This window comes from Phaethon aethereus, assembly GCF_964289735.1.
Source record: "Phaethon aethereus genome assembly, chromosome: 2".
Classification (NCBI taxonomy): domain Eukaryota; kingdom Metazoa; phylum Chordata; class Aves; order Phaethontiformes; family Phaethontidae; genus Phaethon; species Phaethon aethereus.
Window position 1 is genome coordinate 132,645,523 of NC_138582.1, and position 25,256 is coordinate 132,670,778.

At 44.2% G+C, this 25,256-nt stretch overlaps 1 protein-coding gene across 1 annotated transcript in view; it reads left to right on the forward strand.

Moving 5' to 3' along the window:
* Positions 1–8,366: 8,366 nt before the first annotated feature.
* COLQ (collagen like tail subunit of asymmetric acetylcholinesterase) overlaps positions 8,367–25,256 on the forward strand; it is a 41,433-nt gene continuing 24,543 nt past the window's right edge. Inside the window, exons 1-3 of the mRNA XM_082014951.1 lie at positions 8,367–8,609; positions 22,011–22,123; positions 23,932–24,036. Coding sequence (XP_081871077.1) covers positions 8,504–8,609; positions 22,011–22,123; positions 23,932–24,036 — 324 coding nt within the window. The 5' untranslated portion in view covers positions 8,367–8,503. The remainder of the gene's footprint in view (positions 8,610–22,010; positions 22,124–23,931; positions 24,037–25,256) is intronic.

Here is a 25,256-nt window from a genome sequence, read left to right on the forward strand (position 1 = left end):
GATTAGGTGCCTATGTAGTTGAAATCAGTGAGACCTTTATTACAGAATTTAGTATAAGAGCTGGTTTTTCTCAAAGTTTTCATCCCTGTGTGCCAAATTGCCACTTGGTAAGGATGTCTGAAATACAAATGATTGAAGCTTCAAAAGTAGGACTTCATAATGGAAATGCTAATGCAGCCTTAATTATAGCTGCCTAATTCTGTAAAGGGAGCTGGGAAAATGCATTTGTCTAGTTTGATTAGGCTCAGCTGTTATCCTGTGTTCGAAGACAACCACCCTGGCATACTGGAATGATTGGGCGACGTGCAGTGCCCAGCCATTTTGCATGCTGCTGCAGTAAGAGTGTGGCCTGGGCTTCAAAACTTGAAGCATTGTAAAAAGGCAAAGCCTCTCCACCCAGAGCCTGACCCAGCACCCCTTCAAATCAGCATGAAATTTGCCATCAGCTTACAAAAACACAGCAGATTTAAAATGTAGGTGTACGCTGCCCAACAGAGAAGGTGCCAGAGAAGTCTCATTCAGTTCTGCTTGGTGTAGCTTGGTCAGCACTTGTGGCCGTCCATATACTTAAAAAAAAAAAAAAAAAAAAAAAAAGGCAAGAAAACTTGGCAACATACTGCTACTTCTTCCTACTTTCTACTGTGACCTATTTCTTTATCCAGCCCCAGCTTTATACTGTTGGTTCTTTTGTCAGGTCTTTGGATAAACAGGTGAGTTGCTCTACTATTGCTCCCTAGGTGGTTCAGCATCTCTGCTCCCATTGTTGCATTCTACAAGGCACAGGATCCCTAAATATTTAAATCATAGAAAAGACCTCTAAGATCATCAAGTCCAACCATCAACCTGACACCACCATGCTCACTAAACCATGTCCTAAAGTGCCACATCTACACATTTTTTTGAACGCTTCCAGTGATGGTGACTCCACCACCTCCCTGGGCAGCCTGTTCCAATGTTTGAACACTCCCTCAGTAAAGAAATTCTTCCTAATATCCAATCTAAACCTCCCCTGGAGCAACTTGAGGCCATTTCCTCTCATCACCAGTTAGCTGGGAGAAGAGACCAACACACACGTTGCTACAACCCCCTTTCAGGTAGTTGTAAATTCCCTCAGCCTCCTCTTCCCCAGACTCAACAACCCCAGTTCCATCAGCCGCTCCTCGTAAGACTTGTTCTCCAGACCCCTCAGCAACTTTGTTGACCTGCTCTGGACATGCTCCAGCACCTCAGTGTTCTTCTTGTAGCAAGGGGCCCAAAACCGAACACAATATTCAAGGTGCGGCCTCACCAGTGCCGAGTACAGGGGCACGATCACTTCCCTACTCCTGCTGGCCACACTATTGCTGATACAGGCCAGGACGCTGTTGGCCTTGTTGGCCACCTGGGCACACTGCCGGCTCATGTTCAGTCGGCTGTCAACCAGCACCCCCAGGTCCTTTTCCGCCGGGCAGCTCTCCAGCCACTCCTCCCCAAGCCTGTAGCATTGCATGGGGTTGTTGTGGCTGAAGTGCAGGACCCAGCACTTGGCCTTATTAAACCTCATGCAATTGATCTCGGCCCATTGATGCAGCCTGTCCAGATCCCTCTGCAGAGTCTTCCTGCTCTCCAGCAGATCAACACTCCCACCCAACTTGGCATCATCTGCAAACTTACTGAGCGAGCACTCGATCCCCTCATCCAGGTCATCAATAAAGTACTGAACAAGACTGGACCGAGAACCAAGCCCTGGGGAACACTGCTTGTGACCGGCCACCAACTGGATTTAACTCTGTTCACTACAACTCTCTGGGCTCGGCCATCCAGCCAGTTCTTTACCCAGCGCAGAGTACGCCTGTCTAAGCCGTGAGCTGCCAGCTTCTCTAGGAGAATGCTGTGGGAGACAGTGAATGCTGTAGGAAACAGTAGATGCTGTGGGAGACAGTGCCCAGAGGTATCCGTTGGAAGAGAGGAAAACCAGCTGTAGGCAAGGCACCTATGCACATGCTTCATTTCAGGAGCAGCTTCATTGATTTCACTTGCATGCCTGAGGTTACACTCAGGCATGTATTCTTCTGACTTCTCCAGGTTACATTCTGATTAAGTCGTCTTCTGCTCAGTGGTGCTCTGGCCACTCATCTGATACAGAACCTCTGCAGAAGGCTACAGTTCCTATATTAGGGGATATTCTCCAAGGCGTGTATGCACTGGTGTTTGGATCCATGTTTGCTTGCATCTTAATGGTGTAATGGGCTGTGGTGCAGTATGAAAACTGGGAACAGGATGGTGCGTTGCCAGCATCCACGAAGCTCTCTGGAATGAAGAGTTCCAAGACCAGTGTGAGCATTAAAACAATAATGTTAATATTTTCTTCTTGCAAGAATGTTAACAGAAATAAAAGAAGATTGTGCTTTGTGGTGTTTAATTGATTGGGCTTTTTGGCAAGCTAGATGATAAACCACTTAAATTAGGAGTCATGAGAACCAATTAATGCCAGATATTCTTCTGTGCCTCCAGCAGCATTGCAGTGATACTAGTACAGGCAGTGAGTTCTGCAGACCTTTACTAATAGAGGTAAATAACAGCAATAGACAGTCCAAATGAAAGTAAGACTAAAGAATTACCCTGAAGGCTATTTCCATCTCCTCTAGACGTAAGTACAAGAACAGATGGGGCTATAGCTGTAACTTGTTTGTGATTCACCACCCTAGGGTGCTAATGGCTATCCACTTACATGCTAGTAAGTGTAGATCTCAGCTGGCCAGGACTCCCATTCTCAGGGCTGTTGTACACATGGATTTTGACAGGCATCCTCTTTTTCCTGTGGAACATCTCTCTATGAATAATTCTAGGATTTTGCATGTTTGGCTAGGATTTCCAAATACCTAGCAATCCTGGATGTGTCTCTTGATTCTGTGCAGACTCGTGAGCATGTGTGATGAGTGCATCTCCTCCAAGAAGCATCATGTGTTCTGTGTGGTGGTCTTCTATGCAGTAGATACAGCACGATGAGAACATGTTTGGCAAACTATGTATACCTGAAAAAACCAACCAGTACCTGAACATCTTGGGGAGCCATCAAACTTTCTTCACATTTGATCAACACATTCAGCAAGTCCATGGGGTTCTTCCCTATACAGGTTTTTACAGCACGTGCATGCATCGCAGGGAAGCATAGGCTTTCTGCATGTCTACCACATTACGTATACACACATATTTCATCTGTGAATGGCAGCCCGGCCATTGTGCAAAATTTTAGACAATCTCACAGCGAATGCTAAATGATTGGCAGTTTGAAAGGCAAGCTCTGAAAGGCGGATGAAACCAACAGGAAAGGGGAAGAAGAGTAACGTTAGAAAGGTCAGCAGCTGAATTATTGTTTTAAAATTGTTCTACTTCATTGTGCTTTCCAACATTACAAGGCCACAGTGGGGTTCTTCTGATCACTTTGATGGAAGTCACTTGGCATTATCCCATAATCTTTAATCGTATTCATAACTCTTTTGTGCTGCAGTTTGTTCCATTATCATCAACAGAAAAAGAAATGTATGCATCGGGTTTACTCATAGGAGAAAAAAATTGAAGGACTGAGCCTTTGAAATAGGTCTAAAGGTGCAAAGTTAGAGTGTCAAGCTGAACTTTCTAAAAATGGGGTGAGAGCTGGGCTGCTCTGGAAACAAATAATCTCTTGAAAAGTGCAAAAATAAATCAGGTTCCCTATCCAGTTTTGCCTTTCTGCAAATACAGAGTATAGAGAAAAGAGGAGGCCAGAAGGTCACTGGTTGTTGTGTAATGTATAACACCCATCGAGTGACTGATTTGCAAAAAGTTGGAAGTTGCTAGGCATGTCCTGCCTCCAGTGTCCCGCTTTTGCCTTGTTCATCCAGTGGATAATACAATCTGAAGATTTACTAGCACTGGTTTGCTTTATCTGGCCAACTGCCCTGTGACCTGATACCCTGCTGGGTGACTGGCACAAGTGGACCTGTCGATTAGGTCAGAACTTTCTCATGCGGTTGAATTTACTTCATTGCACAGTTAGTGGGTCTAATTCTATATGGGCTTCTGAATTAGATCTAAATACACCCGCAAGGAAGTGATGAAGCCATTCATTGTTTTTCTGCACTTACTTACTATCTTTTTTAGTTCAGCAGTTGCCTTTGTACCATCTTCCAAAGTAATGTTAGCTATGTTGTAAAAGTATCAAATCTAAATGTCAGGCATAACTGATTGAGATGTACAAACTTGAACAGGTATTTTTATTGTTAAAAATAATTGTTGCTAAATATCTGTCTAACAAGGAAAACGTAATTATAAAGAATCTTTTCCATCTCCTGCACTAATTGAATGAACAGAATTCTTCTGTACTGCTTTGCAGACATAATCTGTTATTGAATTATTGCATTAACATTGGGTTGCTGTTTTACCTTTGCCCCACTCAGCAGAAAAGCTTTCAGACTTCTGAACTAGAAAGTCCCAATTATCTTTGTCCTTCTAACTAGCACTGCGTTCATATAGGACCTTGAGATTGATGACATTTTAACTACATTACTTTTCCCTTGACTTGTCCCTGAAGGACCTGTGGACCAAAAGTGTATAGGACCGAGAAGAAGCCTTCTTATTAACAAGTATTCATTCATTCTTGCATAGAAGAGATGGGTTCATAAATTCTGTTTATGAACCTATGTAGGATCATCAGCAGATTCTTGCACCCACTTCAAAGAGTTCAGGTCTGTGTTGAAAAGGTCAAGCAATAGCTACTGGAGCAGGTAAACTGTGCAGGCTTTTTTTTTTTCTTTGTGTGTTGGTCAACTTTTGACATTTTTAGTTGCTATGGCAACTGCTTAAAATAGGATTTTTAAAACTACAGTTGATTCCCTGTGGTAAAACTGTGGGGATCTTCTTCTTTGAACCATAAACTGCAGGTGCAATTTGGGGTTCTGGGGTTCTCACTGTGGAACAATTTTTTAAAGTCAAGTCCTCAAAACCTTTTGTTCTTACTTAGGTCATTAGGGTATCTTATAAGACTCTGAAACTGCAGAGTGTGAATACCTTCCTGTGTTTCTTTCTTAAATTGATGTAATCTGAAATAGAAATACTGCTGAAGCCATTGTATTTCCATTTGATGAACACTACTCCTAGTATCATAGTAGCACTTCTAGGTAAGACATGAGTATGAACTATGCAGGAAGAAACACTTCCTCTGTTTCTAGCAAATCTGTAATCTCATAGCAAAATTTTAAGATTCTTTAAAAGATATTTTTATTCCCAAATTTTTATGTGGTCTTCTCCCGTGGTTACATCATCAAGTCATATTAATGTGGGTTTTCACTACACCAGCAGCAGCTGCAGTGAATACAGAAGGAAGTAAGTAAATCCTTTGTTATTAATTGCTATTTGGATGATAAAGACAAGGAATTCTCTTTAATCTCAGAGCATTGGCCTTAACTACCTGGTGCAGAGCTCTCTGCAGGGAGCAGCAGCTTTCAGTTGGCTTCGCGGGCCCTCGGGAATAGCTGGAGGAATGCACTGCTTAACTGAGACGTTCAGAGATGGTAGATAGCTCGGCGACCTGGAAAGCACACGTCTGTCAAGTTTCTCACACCACACCATGTGACACTCACTCTGCTACTTGACGCTTCCCCTCCTCAGGTTCATCTCTATCACATGCGCCGATGCCACCGAGATCAGAAACAAGCCACGTAACCAGGTGTGCACCCTTGTCAAGTGGCGTGGAGTGCCACTTAGCGTGGCGTGTCACTCTTGTACACTGCCGCCTGACTACGTCAAAAGCAAAAAGCCCACAGCTATCGTCCATTTTATCTCAAATAGACTTCATTCGTCTCCCACTGACACCGTTAGCAACCTCGCCAGCAGCTTTAGCTGGACAGTGCCTTAAAATTAGAGGAAACAAAAATGCGTGCTTGCACCTTGATGTGGCCTGGCTTGCTGCCTTGTAATAAGACCTCTCCTTTGTCTTGACCTAATGGTGGTTCCACCGAAAACTAACGAGTCGATGAACTACTGCTACACCACGATGAAGGTGTCTCTCCAAATATAAGTCCAAACATCTCTTTTCAGGTCTTTTGTGGAAGACGGCGTGTTTTCCACAGCAGAGTGTTTGCCTACACGGTGTTTTCCTCTCGTGTTGGCTGAGAGCCAGTTCAGGTCAAACAGGCTCAGGCTTCAGAGTGATGGAGATGCTAAATAAAAAGAAAGGAGGATGTTGACAAAACATCCATTTTTAATCAGGGTTCTCCACTAAAAAAAGTGGATTAAAAAATCCCTACTTAAGAATTGACTGCAAAGCTAACTATATGTGTTTTTTTAAAACCTAGAAGCAGCCCTGACTTTCTGTATCACTTCTGGCCACCTCCAATATAGCACTCACTCTTGTGAGGAAAAGGTATATTCCTTGTTCCTATCTTCTTTAGAGCAGATCAGAGGGTGGATGTGATTTATGATAGTATTCCTTGCAAAATTCTTCAGGGAAGATACTGTTGCATTTTTATCTGAACATGTGTTTCTCTTCTTTCTTTTCTTCTCTTCTCTTGTTTCTCTCTTGGCTGAAGAACCAAGAACCAAAACTGGTGAAGGGGTGATGGAGGAGGGGAAAGATATGGGTCCTATTGTGTGATCTTAGTTCTTTGCAGTATTATTGGGTTAATTAATTACCTTATCAAATGGAACGTATTTTCCACTACAAATTTCTACCAAATTTTCTCTTGCTAAAAGACTACAGGAGGATTTCAGGAGGATTTGAAATTACTCAATTGTTGCTTTGGCTAACTATTGGGTTGGTCAAACATTTTCAGAGGTGAGATAAATTCTTGACATTTTAACTTTTGAGCAATTTTTTCCAGCATCCATGCTTCTAGTGTTGTCCACTGCTTACCTTTATCATCAGGCAGCTGGATATTTATCTTACATACTCAGGGCTTGTCATTATAAACTTCGCAGGAGCTATGCCTTTCCCTCTGAGATGCGGCATGCCAAGAGAACTAATGGCTTCTCCTTAATCCAGGGTCATCTTGGTCGAAGGAGAAAGAGGCTGAACTGCTATCTTCACTAAAAATAGACAAATACTAAAAAGGAACAGTCAGTGGAATAAAGTAGATTAAATTGAAAAATAAATTCAGTTATCCAACGTGTTGCAGTACCGGAAAGAGATTTTAGAAAGCATTATGGTTATATAAGCATGTCCTTTAAGGATAGAAATATATAAGGCGGATGTGATTGTTCCTTTCAAACAATTACATTTAGAAAGGATTTGTTAATATGCTTGCAGTGTCTTGAAAGTACCAGCCAAGACTGTTTAACTAGAATTGTGGCAATACATCACTTTGCCCTTCGGCGGTTGTACTCGGTAGGAGTTAACGCCCAGGGCGACGCGTCGTCATCTCTGTCAGCGTGCGCTTTTCTCAAAGGGGGGGGGAAATCAATTCTGTAATGAATCCAAAATATTTCCATGTGTGTCTTGGGAGGAGCGATAAACAGTGGGCAAAGAAAACCATCTCTGCCTGGAAGATAATAACAGTTTTCACAGCGAAGGGATACCTCTGCTTTTCATGGAAACCACTGTCAGATTCCATGCAGAACGGAGGATCCCTCTGCTAGTTATTCAGAGGGCAGAAATTAATTTGCAAAGCCCCGCCAGGCGGGATAAGGCACCTAAACACCAACCTTTTGTACAGGTAACAGCTTTTGTACGCTGCCTTTTTTCCAGCGCGGCAGCGGGTGGTTTGCTTCCCGCAGCGCCGCGTGGCGCGCTGACCGTCGCCCCGCCGCAGCCCGTAGCCCTTCGCGCGCCCCGCCGGGGCGCACGTATTGTTCCTTCCACCTGTTGCGCCCTGTCAGCGCGCGCTTCGCCGTCCGACGGTATCTGGCGCTGTCGGTGACGCTGCCGTTTTCGCTGGAATACTAAATAACCAGCCGTTCCGTGGGGTGTGAAGCCCCTGTGGCATCCGCCAGCCTGAGCTGCGCTCTGTAAATGAACGCAGCGCTTGCGACGACCGGTGATAAGCAGATGTCGGGTCGCTGCTCATCTCTCTCATTAAGGCAATTAGTGACCTGGAGAAGATGATCAGTCAGGGATTTTATCCATCCTGACGCCGGTGTCTGGTTGCCTGCACTGAAGGATGCTGTTTATAGTCCGGTGCATAATTTCTCCCTTTCCTATTCATCATTATTATTATCCAAAGTGCCTTTTTGCTTCTGTTAGCAAAACCAGAATCCCCCATGCCCCGGTTTTAGCAGCTACTGTCTACAATAGGGGCAACTGATCCAGCGCAGGAGTTAAATATAACCGTGTCTAGTGTAAGGAGAAGATTTAATGGGAAATGGTTGGCATTCTTTCTTCCTAAAGGCACGGGGAGGGGGGGAGAGGGAGACGTACACACACAGACACACACACGCATCCCACGGCGAGGGAAGAGGCAGGGAGCAGGCAGAGAGGGAGCCAGGGTAGAGCGAGATCCCCAAAGCAGCCCTGCGCCTCCGCGCCGGAGCCCGCCGGGGCGCAGCCGGCATGTTGGTCCTCGGCCCGCGTGTCTGGGGATCTTACCTGCAGCTTTTCTTCTGCTTTGCTTTCTCTCAGACTGCGTACGTTGACAATGTCTTCTCGGTTTCAGCAGGTAAATTGCTTTAAGTCTTGTTACTTTTCCTTGCTTGGAGCTCTCCTCTGCACTCTGATTCTTGGGGAAAAAAAAAAAACAAACAACAAACCAAACTTCAGTTGCAGCTCTTGGTGAAGGAATTTTGCATCACAGACCTGTTCTGCCACATGCTGGGACATTTTTGTTGCTTGGTTGTTTTTGCTTTATTATTTCTGGTTTTAAACCCCTCCCTTCTCTTCCCCAGGAGAAATAATAGACAAGATACGCAGCTGCTCCAAAATGCTTTTTTTCCATTGGTTCTGTGGTGCTGTGCTAATTCATGGATCTGGCCCAATTAGTATATTACTTGCGTGTCTGCATGTTTCTTTCTATTTTGGGTGAGCTTAGGTAGGTTACAGCAAGGGAAAGAAAATGAATCTCAATGTATATGTGCTTCTATAAATAAAGCCCTGACCTCAATGAGCGCTGCCGGAGTCCGACTGGATGTTAGCAGAATAAACATCATCTGGCTCTGGCTATGACACTAACAAATACTCGGATGACTTACATAGCAAACAAGAGTCCGCTGCATGGAAAATCCCTGCTAGGCAAAGGCAAAACAAATTAGTTGTCAGCTGAGCCGGGGCACTGGAAATCCCACTGAACAGATTTTGCAGTTTCATCAGCGAGACTTTCCTGTTAGCACGTTCTGTGCAAAGGGAGGGGAAAGCTGGCGAGAGCTCTGACTCCATCTCTCCTCCGAGGGACTTTCACCAACTTAGGGCAAATTGCGATCTCCCACTTTCTGTCTGCTATTCTGCATCTGTCAATAGAGATGCTTCTAACTAACATCGTAGAGTCCTCCAGTGTCAAATTTGAGATGGTTTAACTGAGATTTGTAGGTCAAGGTCAGCTATACCTACAGATCTTCCCCATGTCTTTCAGGTGAAGACAGTGACCAAAAGGGTGTACTTCTGAAGACTGTACATAAAATCAACCTTCGACATGAATCTAAACACACAGGGCCTTTCTCTCTCTCAATAATATCTCTGGTGTGACCACAGAGACAGGTGGTTTACATCCCAGGCATTTAAGAGAGAAGGGTGATCAGGAAGGTAGCTTTTATAAGATGATAGGTTTCTGCATTAAATAAGAATAACAGTATGCATGATTTCTTCTAAGGGATTTTTTTAAATCTTCTACGATGTGCAGAGCTAGTGCACTATTTCACTCCCAATGGTTTGAACAGTCCATTCATTTAAAGATACTCTCATTCAAACAATAAGATTCTGAGAACCACAAGAGTAATGCTGATTTCCTTTGGGGAAAAGCCCTATAGCGTTTAATAACGCATCCATTAGAGTCCTGTAGTCATTTCAGATAGCTTTTATGATAACATATAGAGAAGCCTAATGTTCGAAGAAGTACATCCTTTGAAAAACAATTTAATTCTTTCAAACCTTGAGGAAATAATATTTTTTCTGCTAAGCTCTATAGGATGCTAAAAAGCGTTTACATTTGTTATCATTTCTGTTTAATTGGGTATGCTTTTGCTATGATGTTGAGATTAGTTAATGCTGAGGTGCAGGAATCATCAAGGTTTATTTTCTCTGATATATTCCAGATTGCTTTGCAATAACATGTAAGTTATTAGACCTCAGAAATTGTTTTGAAGAGCTTTACATTTACTTGACACTTGTAGATGCTACCCAGACAAACAAGAATTCCACGTTTCTGTCACCTTCATAGCCTGGCCTTTCTCCTATGGAACACACTTGTGTGTCTGGAGAAGCCATTTAAACCGTTCTTTTAAAAAATAACATTTCAACAAACAAGTCCTCTTCTGAGGGGGAATTTCCCACTTCTGCTGAAAACAGAAGAGGAAAATATGAAGGAAAATGCATAGCATATTATGGTACACACAGGTGCTTTAGGGCAGAAGGATACTTCAGTATTTCATCAGCAATTCAGCCATGTTAACAAGGAGCTATGAACACCATTTGAATCCCAAATTCTGCACCAGTGAGAAAGCTGAGATAGAATAACAGTAGCTGCACTGCAATAAAAATATTTTGCAGCAGCAGTGCCACACGTACAGGTTTAATGTTAAGGATGGCATAGTGTCAAAGTAGAAAGAGCTCTTGGGGATGGCAGGCTACTCTTCCACCCAAATATCATGTCATCAAAGAGTAACCTATGCCTACAGCCCTTGAAACCGGCCACTGGTAGCCGCAGATGCCGCCTGGTTGCCCTTAGGGCCAGACTCCACCCTTCGCAGCAGAATATTTTCCGTGGTGCAGCCCCCGAGGCTTGCCCACCAGAGACCCCAGGGATCCCCAGGCAGCGACTGCAGCCCACCGTGGTCCCTTCTCCCTCCATCCCGACAGCTTCTGGTTTCAGGCTCGGAAAAGGTGTGAACGCGATCAGGAAATCTGGTTCCCAGTGTAGCAGCTCAGGCAAATCGCCGCCCCATGCAGGGCTCTGCGGTAAAGCCCTGTGCCGTGCTCTTCTGGCCAAGCCGCTAAAAATTACCTTTATACCCAGCGAGCTCTTCACAAGGCTTCTGCCACAAATGTGCTGTGAATGTTTGCTTGATATGATGTGGAAAAAATAACATCTGGCAGACGATCCAGTCATAATCCCACACTTTATGGATTAAGAGCCATACTTTGGGGAGCTGTTATATACCTGTGTGCCATTATTACTTGCTAATTGGGGTATTTGGTATGAAAAAATTCATGATAAAAAATTCCTTTAGTGCTTTGATGGCATCTGTGTTTTTAGAAACATCTCCTAAGAAAAAAGCAAAAAAGTTCTCTATTTTCTGGTAGAAATCTCATAGTGGGTATAGAAGGTGAATTAATTCCATTTAAATTTTTGGTTATTTTAATGGTTTCTCAAATGTTCGGTGACTTTTGGCTGAGTCAATTATTTGTATCTGGCACCAGGATGTAATTTCATATTTAAGGAATGGATTTCAGTGCTGTACTTGCAAATTCTAAAACTAATCACATTTCACAGTGAGGATGTTCTTAAGTGACAACTTGTCTTTGCTATAGTTGGGAAAATGCATTTGGGTATTTTCCAGGTATGTCTGAAAACTTCTGGGCTAAAAGTACTTTTATTTCTGTCCTCACTCACCTTTGCATAGCAAAGTGTCACAGATAAAAAGGTGTACAGGTCACGAAGCAGTAACTAGAAAGCAGAGATGAACAACTGGTAGGGGGGAAAAGTGTTTGTAGAATAACTAGGGCAAGACAAATAATCTGGATCTTTGTTTTGCTGCCAACTCCACCTTATATTCGCATCAGCCTCAAGCAACAGCGCATCCTTTTTTCTGGAAGTATTCTGAATATCACGTCAGCTCCAAAGAGTTGAGTCTCCTGGTGCTGAAGCATCATTTCTGGAGGAAATGCTGAAGGGAATAATACTACACCACGCTCAAGCACGTGGCTGTGGTTCCATGTGGCAGTGAGGACCCCCAGGGGTGGGTAGCTCAGCCCTCCTGGAGACAGCAGGTTTCTTTTCAGGGTAACCTGTCCTATCCCACCCTTACGCCACTGTGTTTGCGGTGTCCTTTATGACCATTTTTCAGAGCTCTGCTCTGCTGAGGTTCCTGCACTGTGCACTTGAGGAAGTTGCACTCATGTGACGAAAACTCAGCATGAATTATATACTCATTTTTAATAGGGTTTCCTGAACCAGTCTGCACCTTTTCAGAACCAGCCTGAAGGAAGCCACCTTCCAAATTCAGGTGGTAGAAAGACTCTTCCTCTCCCGCTCATTCCTTCTCTTCCCCTATTCTACTCATCCAGGCCAAAGGTTTCTGAGGTTTTGCAGCGAGATTGGAAAGCATTTTAATTACCAGCAACAGCTGGAGGAGAAGAACAATAGTATCTCGATGCTTCTTCTGACCCAAACTGCCGTTCACGCGTGCTACATGTATCCCTTGGTTGAATTTTCCTCTACGATCAGTATTGATATACAGACCTATGAAAAGAATACGGTTGATTAATTTAAAGGAACAAAATGGGGTGGTGAGATCTGAACACTATTGGCGGTATTCTTCATTCTTCTTTGCCTTTTTCCCATTATTTTCCCAAAAAAAAGGAACACCACGCCTCACTGGGCAGGTAGGGCAGCCACTTTGAATTGGGAAGGTGCGATGTTAACCTGCAACCCGACCTCCTGTGGGATAGCTGCTGAAAACAGATTTCTTGTGGACCGATGCTGTTGGAGCAGTAAAAGCCGCGGTGATGGGCAAGGCGGGTTGGGAACAGGAGCCGTGCAGGGTCGCAGCCTTGGCTGGGCAGTGCAGGGAGGGGACCTTGGTATCCCCTGCGTTGCTGCGCTGAGGGGAGAGGGCATTGTGCACGTGGGAGAAACAGCGGGAGAGAGAAAGCGCAAAACCAAATGGTGATTCCTGACATTGAGGGAGTCAGGAAGTCAGGATCCCACCTGGCTTTATGTAGAAGGAATATCTGACCCCGTCATTGGTTTGGTTTTCTTTTCCCTCTAATGAAATGAGCTGCAGGAACCCTAAATATTGTCAAAATGGACAGTAGATGTCAGGTGGATGTTTTTTGTTTCTAAGAGGAGTATTTCTAAATATTTACTTATGTAAAATCACAAGGGAAAAAAATGATCAGAGTGCTTACAGGAGTAAAAAAAGACACAGAAGAGATTTAAAATAAGACCAACAGTAAAAGCAGGAAGACTCTCAAAGGTAGCAGCCAGAGTCTACTGGGAAAACAGCCCAAAGGGTGACTACCAAGCAGAGGTGAATCTCTGAGGAGCAAAAACATCAGTCCAGGGAAGGAAGCCTGGCTTTGTCTGGAAAGCCAGCATGGGCTCTGGAGGTGCCCGGCTTCCTGATGCTGTTGGTCACGGGGTTTCTCATGCAACACACACGATCAGGCAAGCTTTGATTAGAGTAAAATTCCTGATTGAAATGAGCCACTAGCAAAGGCTACAGCTTCATTAGGAGAAGAAAAGCAAAGTGTCATTGGCCATAAGAGAAGGCAGCCACCTGGCTGTGGATCTGGCTGGGCTTTGGGCTGGACTTGGCTGGACATTTAAAAGCTTTCTGTCATCTTTGTGGCTCACAAATGCCTTTCAGGATTTCAGGGAGGCAACAGATTCTTTCGGTAGAATATCTCTTCAGTTTGAGAGGAAAAAATAACCTTGGGATTGGCCATTTCACCTTGATAGCCCAAACAAGTGGCTAGAAAGATAAGTCAAAAGAAGGATTGTGTAGTGGTTACCCTTCTAAGCTGATAGAGAAGGCAGTTCCTGAACAGCCTCTGGGGAAAGGCTTGGACTGGTAGCAAAATAACAGTCTAGTATGGTCTGGTTACTGTTGATTTAAGTAGATGGGTCTTTAAAATAAACACAGTCACATTAAAGAAGCACCTGATTTGACTTCTTTGTTTGACTACAAACTCTTGTAGTTTCTCCCCTGGTAAATACAAACTGTGAGAATTAGAAATAAGTTTCCTGCTCAGGTCAATGCAGGTAATACTCAGGGGTGAAATTACCTTAGGATTCGCAGACCCCTCTTTGGTGGCATATGGTGCAACCGCCTGTGCTGGGTCAGGTGAGAGCGGAGCAGCCATGCTGGTGCACAGCCCGTCCGCGCCGTTGTGCCTGCCCCCGGCTTCGTGTCGGGAAGGGAAGGGGAAGACCGATACAAGCTGCAATAGCAAAGGACCTCCAGGAGATCCTGTGAATTAGCGGTGGACCAATGAGTAGAAGCCCACTTGGTACTGTGGGTGAGGGACAAGGAAAGTACATCAGAGGCAGTTCAGGGGGTTGTGGCATTTGTCTTACAGCAATAAATAAAAATCAGAAGAGGACACAGCCACTAGTGAGGAAGATGGAAACTGGTTGCAACAAGGCTCCTTAAGTACAGCTCTGGGTCTTGCATGCAGGAGGGGAAGGGGCTTCTGACCTGCTTGTGGCCTTGTCAAGTTGAGCACCTGGGTGACAAGGTGCTCAACTTGACAAAAACTGTTCAGTGGCTATAATGCAAATGAAGGGAAAGGGTTCGATGAAATGCTGCTTAAGGTGAACATCATGAATGTTCACTGGCTCAGGAAAACACACATCAAAGGACAACATGGTCCCCCATCCCCTCTGGTTTAATATAAAGGTTGACGTGGTTGGCTTCATGTAGTGAGCTGATGGGGGCAGAGACAACCTGAAATACAGAAGCCAGGTTTGATACCTGGACTCCTGAAGTGCAGGAAACTGGGACTACACCAGTGGCCAGTTCAGATTTTTTTTCTGGGGCAACACTTGTGTTACAAGTAAGGCAGCCATCCAGCTTGAGACTGGGGCATTTCCCCTGGAGACACAACCCAAGCAAATCCAGTATTTTTCAGGTAGTTTTTTGGTGGCGAACAAGTTCTCCAGCTGCCAGGGGCAGAGCTCAGAGCAGGAGCTGAGGCAGTGCTTGCTTGGCTTTCCCAGCCAAGGAAGCAGTAACCGTTCTGAAGGTTTTTCTCTAGCCTGTGAATATTTCTGACAGGCAGCAACCAGTCCAAAAGGGAACCTCAGCTGAAAGCGATGATGCAGCTGGCATGGAGGTCCCAACTGGTTCCAGTAAGCTTCTCCGTGCTGTGTCGTTGCTGTATCTCTAGTCCTTAGGTAATGGACGTGCTGGTGAATATTATATTTTTGTTGTGACCAGACTGGAAGGTGGAGGCTTAAATTCCAGCAGAGCAAGATGTTTCAAAATCAGGTGTTTCCAGTGAAAGGACGGGAGCTCCACCGACAAGCAATCCAAAGTGCTGTAAAATCAGTTTATTCCATATGTACTGGTAGACAGGTAGTGCTTGTAAGCCTCTGCTCCTAGCACAGACAGTTCATTTGTGGGTTTGTCAATATTACCAAAGCCCTGCACAGGAAGGGAACTGTCTGTGACTTGGCATTTTAGCCTCCTTGGTTTTACAGTCTGTTTTATATCAGACATAGAGGCTTCCTGTGGGTGGGCTGTTTTGGCACAGGAGCACCAGTAGCACGACTGCAGAAAAAAAAAACCCTGCTAATCTTAGTTCAAACTATAGAAAAATATAATTTGTGTTTATACAGGAGGAAGTTTCTTGTCAGGATAGGCCATGTATCCCTGCAGCCTTTAACCCTTGGTGCTGGGATAGCGTGTGATTGCAAAGTCGGGGAGCACATTCAGCTGTAAGGCAACACGGGACTCACACAGGGCACGTCCGGGACACTATTTCATGCTGCAGCTTAGTAGGTAGAAGAGAACAGGGAAAGCCCTTCAGTTCTAGGGAGAGTTGTTCGAGGAAGATCAGAAACAGGCGAGAGAGAAAAGGAGTGAACAGACCCCAACCTAGATGTTCTGTTTCTTCCCTTCTCCTCTCCAAGGAATCAGCACTTTAATGAAATGGAAACTGGGGGGGATGCTTTCTGTAGTCACACAAGTGTAATGGTAAAAGGGCATTTGGGATGAGAAGATGGATATAGGAAGAGTGCAGAAGAGGACTGAGACAATGGTGAGGAAGAGAAAAGAAGCTGTTCATCATTTTTCTCAGGAACTAGCAAGTGTGTAGGCAGAAATGCGTACACCAGGGAATGCACACGTGTAAAGGGAGATGCTTTGTCTAAAGAAGATAGTGCTACAATTTCAGGGTTTTTTTACCCGGGGAAAGTGTCGATGGATTATTTTTTTTTAGCTTCTTGAAACTACAAAGTTCACAACTTTTTACAATACCAAGTCAATACGGAGTTATTTTTTTGTGACAGGCAGGAGAATAAAGCCTCAGCTGGGCTGTGAATCTGTTGCAGTGAGGGAGTCATGAGGAATTAATTTAGTCTGTAGCAGCAAAGTTTCAAAGAGGAATTTGAAGGCGTTTCTCTGAAGTCTTTCTGAGGACAGAGCAACACCCACAGTCTCATAGGGATTGTCTGGGACTGTCTGAGCATATGGTGGAGCAACATCAAAGTCAAGTACATGTTTGGTATATGCCAGCACGGACAGATTATGATCTTGCAGTTGCAGAAGGGTGGCACTGGTGTCTCTCGGCTTTGTCGCTACTGTTCTCAGAGATAAAGTGGGAGAATACTGTGTGGCAGTGACAGGTAGAAGTCTTTTGGGGATGATGCAGAGCCATCTTACATTAATCTTTAGGGTTTCAGGCTCTTCTACATATTGTAGTAGGTTCTTAGGCTTTAATACTCGGAGTATTTATAATATTGTTCTGGTGTGACAAGCAGTTGAGCTTCAGAATCCAGTTGATAAAATGACTGAGACGAGATATTGTGATTTACCAGACTGGAACTCTGTTTCTGGTATTGAGTATTGAGCCATCCATGGCTTTTGGGGAGTTGCTTAACTTCTTTGTGCCTCAGTTTCTCATCCACCGAAATGGAGGACATACATAGAGTTTTCAGCATCATTTAGCAGTGTCTAGAGCTCTGGACCTCTGCAAACGGAAGGCAATAGAAGGAAAATTGCACAAAATAGCCCTGTTGTGGTTATTGGGATTTATAAACCATGGATTTACTTTATAAACACATATTATAACCCACTGAAGTGTTCCACTCACCAGACCTTACTGGGATTTTCATGTTCTTGTGAAACTGGAGTGCAGAGCCAACCCAAGCAAATGTTCCTCTTTCTTTCTTGTACCGACCTCAGAATTTTCCTTCTGCAATCAATCTGAGAGAACAATATGTAACCTTTTGGCATATGCATTGCCCTCATACATGCACATTCACACGGATTAACTGTCTGAAATATTTGCATATAGGCAGTAAAAGGCCTTGCTTAGAAGTCTCATAGGGCCCTTTGCTTTCCCGCGTCTTGCCATTTCTGCCGCGTTTTCTAAGGCTGACCTGCAAAAGTGCAGCCGCCGACCGGTTGCCGGCCGGGCCGGGAGGTCTCACTGGGGCCTCACTGCCTGTGGGCACGCGGGAGGTGCTCGGCAATGCTGGGGGGCACGGGATGGATATTAGGTGGGGACAGAGGACAGAACATCCTTGCTCTTCCGGCCGGGTGAACGCCGAGATCCGCCGCCCGGGCAGCATGCCAGGGTTTGTGCCATTGTCAAGCTCTCAGAACGTCAACTGACTTTAAATACCTTTATGGATGTATTTATTTATTTATTTGTTATGACCGCTCTGCGTGTGCGCCAGCTGGTGAAACGCACATTACTGCTGCCACAGCCCATGGCCACTTTGGGGATTAGAAACAGAGTATTTTCAAATTTCTATGAGTTTTTTTTGGCTGAAAGGAAACTTGCAAGGTTTTGGCTGGAGTTTTATGTCAGAAGGATGGAGAATTAATTTCTGATCAGCTTTGTGCTTTTTCTTAAGGACTCTGAAGCTCCATTTCAAGCAGGAAGGAACCAGAAGTTGGGGAGAGCTGTAGCCCTGCTTCTCATCCCGCAACTCCCATGGGAGCTTCCTGGGTCACCACCTCCTCCACGCAGGCACCATTACCTAAGCTGTAGAGCTTGATGTATTTCCTCAGCATATTTACGTTAGCTGGTTTACAAGAAAAGATATATTTAGGCCATCGACCATAAGGCTGAAGTTTGAAAGAGTACCGAGAGAAGCAGACCGTTTGCTAACCTGACCCATCTCCAGACCCAGGCTTTATTCCCCACTCTGCTTATATGTGCTTATAGCACATTTGGGATCACAAAGCCTTGTAAAACACACTTTAAAGAAGTATGTGTTGTCAATGCTGGTGCATGTCTTTGGGGCTTTAAAGGAGAGAGTAATACCTGTATCTGCTCTGTAAATAAAGGATTTTGACCTGTATGGCTCTCAAAAGGCACTTTTGACAAGCTCAAAACTTTCCTAACTTAAAAAGAAAAAGCACCTTAGTCACCTTGCAATAGATGTATAGAATGGTACCGGGTGGCTGCTGCCCATGGTGTGCTTGTCTCCTGCAAGGAGGGTGAGAGGAGCCTGAATGAACTGATGAAAACTCTCAGTTTCAGTCGGACAAGCCCACACTGATTACCTGAATAGTCTGCCGAGCTCGTTTATTATTAATTCTGAATGCCATCCAAGTGGGAGAAGAACCTGTGATGGGGTGTCAGCCATCAGAGGTCTCTGTCTAGCGGAGTCCTGCCCGTCACAAGCCGGGCAGGACACCAGCGCTGCTGTCAGGGTGACAAGCCTTTGGACAGCAGCTTGGCTTCCCATCAGGGCTTGCTGGATGAACGTGGTCACAAATAGGAAGGGAAACACGTTAAGTATCTTTTTCCTTTCCTGTCCTTCCATCCTGACAGTTGGCCTACACCTTTGCGATTTTAGGATAAACATCACTTTCATGGTTTACTTACGATTTTTTTTCAGTGAAATCCTGTAAATCTAACCTGAACACAGGACAGCAGTTCTCTGCTACCTCCATTGGAGCTGGGGGCTTCGCAGGGTTGAAGGCCAGCTCTAGGAGCATCTCTAGGAGGGCTAAGAGACCTGTGAGCCCCATTCCAGGGGACTCATCCTGGGCGAAGGCTTCTCTCTGCCTCTGCGTTGGTCCACCTCGGATCAGAGTTCAAAACTTCCAGCTATGGTCAGAAGCAAGCAGTCAGCAGGATCAAAACAAAACATTGCAACAGCTTACCTAAAATATGATATTTTCTGAGCAACCATTGCCAGTATACCCATAGATCTATACAGTCACTTTCTTGAAGTAGGTGAACATATAGTCTGGCCCATAAAAATAATTTGAGTCTGAAAATGATAAAGACTTTCTATTTTGGATCTGACTATTACAATTTTTTATGTTCTCTGAAAACTATTGCCACTTAGACAAGTCCTATAAGGAGTTTTTCATTTTGTCTTCCTTCTCTTATAGAATAGGTTCTTTGATATTGAAGCTGTTGAAAGAGCCGTTTCCATATGAGATACGTAAATGTGCGCTCTGTGTAGGCAGGGTCTTCACATTTCACAGAAAATTATGACAGTCCTATTCTTGGGCTGAGATTTTTTCCACTGATGGGGAATGGAGTATTCTGAAGCTGTGTTTAGCAAACAAAGGTAACCTGGAGCCTAAAAATACACATTGCATTTGCAGAGAGCCTGTAAGCCTGTCAAGGTAACCCTTTTGTGATACACAAAACAAGCCGGTACTATAGTGGTTGTACATCTTGGATCTATCGCATTTAACAAAATCCATACCAATGAAATGCAGTGCTTAATGGAAGATCAAATTATAGCGGTCATACCTGTAGTCACTCTGTGACTCATTCATTTTTTTGCTCCCTCTTCTGTCGTATACACCTGCCATACTTGAGTGTGGGAGGTCCTTGGGTCCAGGACCAGCCTTTTCTTAAATATTTGTGTTACAAGTACACCTTCCAGAAAATAGCCATGATTAATGATGGAGCCCCTGAAATATTAACTACCTACATCATTATATAATTAATATCTATTCTAGATAATAGTAATAGTAATTAAATGTCTTTATTTATGCCAGCAAACCTAAATTGTGTTTTGACCTAACTTGTGGTACAGTAGTATTACAATAAGACTATAAAGACTGAAATCAATGGCTATTTTGCTATCAACTTGGTTAGCTATAATGTTTTTCACAATAAAAGCTGTTCCACAGAATTTCAGACTTCACTGCCAAAAAAGGAAAATCCCAATATTTTATAATCTAGGCCTTGACTTTACTCAGGAGGACATGACCATGAATTAGCTAGGTCATGGAATAAGGTAATACTAAGAAAGAGTGATGATATTGGAATGTGACCTAAAATAAAAAAATAATCCCATTTTATATCCTATTAAATTACAAGCCGTCCATTGCTTTAATAATATGTAATCTAGTCCCAACGCAGTATGTTCAAATACAATCCTGAAATTAAGATAACCACAGAAGTATGTGTGGTAAAAATTGAAGACCTTAGTTACAGTTGCGTAAGACTGACTGAATCCAGGATAAGCCAACGCAGATCTTAACTCTACGTATCTTTGTATTTTATTGCTCGTGAGAACTGGAGACAGGCAAACTCAAACCTTTGCTACTTTTTAAAGGGCTTTGGCATTTTCAATATGTATTTCAAGCTTTAAATGAAATGATTAATCTATGCTTTTTATCCTAAATGCTCTTCCTTTCTCTTAAATTGAAGGTTTTGCTTGAGTTTCAAGCTTGGGAGGAAAAGTTGAGAAAGAGTATTCATTATGGATCCTTTCAGACTTTAAGTGACTCATCTTTCAAAGGTATTATTGCAAGTAGTGTTTTGATAGAGAAAAAAATCTGGATAACACAAACTACCCCTGAATGCTGCTGAATCACACTCCTCTGGGCAGCTGTTTTCTGTGCGTTGGGACTGAGGGAAATGCTGTCCCCTTAAACGTGGGGTGGTAGAACCGATATATTTTCTGAGACATTTGAAAAACTAGAATTATCTCTGTCCCTTAGAAAATCTGCCTTACCTTGAGATGTGACTAATATCCAGCCTGCGATTGATTTGCACACGAATCTAGCGATTTTGTCAGGTTTGTCTTCTTAGAAACTTAATTTGGAGATTTTCTATTAATACCAGATACTTCATCATGGGCTTTTCTTCCTACTGTGTTTGGCTCCCTGCCACCCTTCAGTTCACAGACACCCGTTCCATCTGCCACTAGCCAGAGGAAGAAACCTACAGATATAAATAAATATTTGCTGTCCTTGGCAAAACCTTTGCAGAAGGTCCCCACCCTCATTAGAGATGTATTTCCCAAGGAGTAAATAGATTCAGAAAAAAAAAGACAGTGTAAATGCATCATCTTCACATCCTTTCTCTGTGCATCTTTGGTCACAGATGCTTATTTTGTTGATGGAATTTTTCCCCTTAGAAAAGGTTAAATACATTGCTGAACACAACCGAGGCCCTGCCTTACTGGTCAGTTGGTGGCAAAGCTATCAGCTAAACCTGGGTTGCAGAGTATTTATTCTTAGTGATGGTGCACGAATCAGAAATAAGGCAATCTGATTTCAGTCCCAGGGGAAATATAAGCAAATGTGCTGTGGAACAACTTCCCACTCTGTTATCACAGAAGTGCCTGAAGCGATTTGGTCCACGGGGAAGGTTGGTGGGCAACAGCATGGAGGGCTTCCTGGTGGCACGCGGGCTGTAACGGGAACCAGAAGACGCGATTTCTAATACGCTTTTGGAATGGGAGGAGAGAGAGAGAAATATTTCAAACTATTTTCTAATGTCGCTTATCTGAAATTTTCCAAAATCAGCCTGTGTCACAGCCACTTTAAGAGCTTAAAACTCTGCATAGTCTTCTGCACAGGAGGAAACTTATAGACTCCAGGGTCCACCCGGTTTCTTAAATTGCTGCTTGGATTACAGTGTTACAATCAGTGCACACAGGATGTAGGAAAATCCTGTGGAATGGAAACTCCTCTTATTCTGTAAGAAATATTTGTGGTGTTCAAGAAAATGGATGAGTGTTTGTATTGAACAGATCTCCCTTGTTTGGAACAGAAGAAACAGCTCAGCCACAGAGCGTGCTGCCTCCTCGGCCCTCCTCCACCACCCCTGTTTCCACCACCCTACTTCAGGCACAGCTGGAGCACCGTAAGTGTGGCCCAGGAGCCTTTCTCTTCTTTTTACATGACTTTTTATGGACGACACAGCCTGGAGTATCCTCTCAAGCACTGCTTCATGGTGTCACTCAGCAAACCCCTCTGGCTGTGTTAGTATGGCTCTCTTAGGACAATCATTCAACATCCCAGACTGGGGCTTGAAGTAAACTGCAAATAGATCAAGGAATGAAATGAGGCTGGGTCTGTTCAGGCAGTTAATTCAATTAACTTAAAATATTCTCCTTACTCTGTTTTGGTAACTTTCTTAGAGTAAGGCAATCCTGAACTAAATGGAATGGAAATGCAATAAGCCAGGACAAGTAAGGACAGAAAGGCAATTTTCCATCCTGCACAATGATTTCAGGGCGTACATTATGTATGTGTCCTGTTTTGCACCGCGTTTGTCTTTCCCAGTAGGTGAAATGAAGGTCCCACAATCCTCCTATGGAATCTATTTCCATCATATCAATTTGCAGGTTTGGGTTGCTGGTCTGGAGTTTTTGCTCACCCACCTATGCCCATACCTGCTCTATGTGATATGTATCCATACACATGTGTCAACGTATGAAACGTATAGGATATAATGGGTATATGATATAGCAGTTTGCCCAATTACTCTTATTGCCAGCGTCTGTTAATATATTTTCCAATATATTTTCCATCCCAACATTAAAAATTTTTCTACCTACTCAGCAATTCCTATTTCTTAATTCTACTGTTCATTTACCATATAAAAATACAGCAATTATTGCTAGTGTTATGTAAGTAATGATTAGTAAGCGCTCTGACAAGAACTAACCCGAGAAAAAATACAATGTAAAATCCCCCATTGCCTTCAAAGGTATCAAGATTGAGCTCAGGATGCTATTCTCCCCAAACGAAAATCTAGTTGCCTCCCCCTTCCTCATCCCCTCCCCTCCCTATGCCTTGGTTTCCACAGAAAGGAGACCCAGAGACAAGATCTCCTTAGGAATATGGTGTTCTCCTTCAGTGAGGATGAGGTTGGGACCAGGACTCCAAAGATTCCCCCAAGCAGGCAAGAGAGTAATCTGAATATAAAATCACCTTTCACACCACATTGCCCCAAAACCACAAAATAAAACTAAGTAGTTCCTAGGAGGGTGGGAGCCACATGAATTCACTATTGAGCAGCTTGCACTTTGGAATTTCTAGTCGGAGGTTGTCTGGAAAATGCCGTTTCACTTGGAAGCTGAAGATCAGTTGTGTTCACCCGGTGTTTCTACCTCAGTGTTCGCCTGCATTTCCAGGGGAGATGGCTTTTGTCACAGGACATAAATAAGCCAGTTTACTCATGCGAGCCTAATTTTGAAGTCGAAAGATTAGACGTTCATTGATCTTTAAAGGCCTCAGCCCCGGTCTGCACTGAATGAATGCCCCATGGGTCAGTATCTTCTGGAGCGAAGTTCACGCTGCCGATACCCCTGCTGAGCGTAGTCTCTATTATTAGAGCAAAGACGCTATTTTTGGAGAGGAGCTGCTACTTGTCAAGTGGGACAGAGAGAGCAGGGTCAGGTCTAAGAATAGGCCAGGGTCCCACGCTGGCGTGCAGGGGCGTGTGACAGCCTGGCTGCGACACGTCTCCGGGAGAGGAGGAAGCGTGGGGCAGGACGCTAATGTTCAAGCATCCGTGAAGATAACCTTGCGACAAATCCTAGGCTGCTCCCGAAGGGAGCGGATGAACTCTCTGGAGGCTGTAGCATTTGGTGGCTGTTTATTTCTGCATTTCTCTGACTGGCTACCTACGGCTGTGTGTTCATTTGTATGTTTTATGTTACATAGAAGCTGCTCGCCCTGGATATGGAAGACCTGTGTCAAGAGTTCCAGCTAATACAGGCTTCCTCTCTGCCTGAATCGCATTGCCCCGCAGGGCCTCCTGGCCCCCAGGTAACGCATTTGTGATTAAACCACACTGTTCTCGGACTTGCTCCAAGGTTCTTACAAAGCTGTGAAACTTCTTCTGCAAATGCTTGTTACCACTTAATAAGCATACCAAGCTCTGGCTTAATGTCATTGTGATACGACTATGCATAAATCATGTAGGCTTTTTGCCCTATGTTCTCATCCCTGCCTTGCATACTCCAGGAGGTTTCAAGGTCACCCTTCATTTTCATGGAGTTTTACAGTGGGTAGCACCCATCAAAAATCCTGGAGGTGCCATCACTTTCTTCAGAGGCTCTTTGCTAGTTTTCTTCTTTGCTTTAGACTCTGTTGTCCTTTATGTGAGGGAAAGAGCCCGTGGAGTGGGTGCACAAGAGGTGCAATGAACTTGAACGTTAGCAGAGTACATCCCTGAGAAGGCAAACGCCTACAGTACAGATCAGAGACAAGGAGGGGCTTCACAAGGGCAATGGGATGGGATTCAGGAGGTGTGGGATCTCCCAGCTTGATCTGCAACACCTCTGCCTCTGACTTGCTGGGTCAGTCCCTTTGAGCTCCTGTTGCTTTTTCTACAATTTGTACATTCAGAAATCTTCTGAGGAAATGGCCCACCTCTAGGAGGAAGGTTTTTGCAAACCTCCCTGTAGTGTGGAGAAGATCACCCACCTGCCTTTCCGTTCCAGTTCATTCCCTCCAAAGAAAAATACAACCGTTCAGGAGACGGTACTTCCAACTTCTCCTGGGGCGCAGGCGGTCCCTACCGATGTGCCGTGCCTCGTGCTTTGGGACAGTGATCGAGGCCCCTGGGTGTGCTAATAGCAGGCACGACACGGGACCTTCACTGCAGCAAAGCTGTGGCTCGGGCTTCGGCAGCCTGAGAAGTTAACAAGCACCCAAACACTGTTTAAAAAAGTAAGGAGAGTGCATCACGGCAAAGGTTCAGTTAGGTAGCAGAGAGCTTAGCTTTCATTAGTTAGAAGTCAATACTTCAGAAGGTATTTGTAAATAGCCTAGAATATGCAATGTGAAAGCCACAAAGTCTTGTTTTACGAACCCTGACTTTTCTGTTCTGCCATTTTGTCTTTGCTGAGATGCAGGATGAGTCAGACGCATGTCACGTGTGAATGATGAGGTGTGGAGAGAAGCGATGGGAAACGTTTGTCCTGTCCTGTATTGAGAAAACTCTTCTGCGCATTATGAAACAGCCCTGCAGTGTGGTTGGCCAC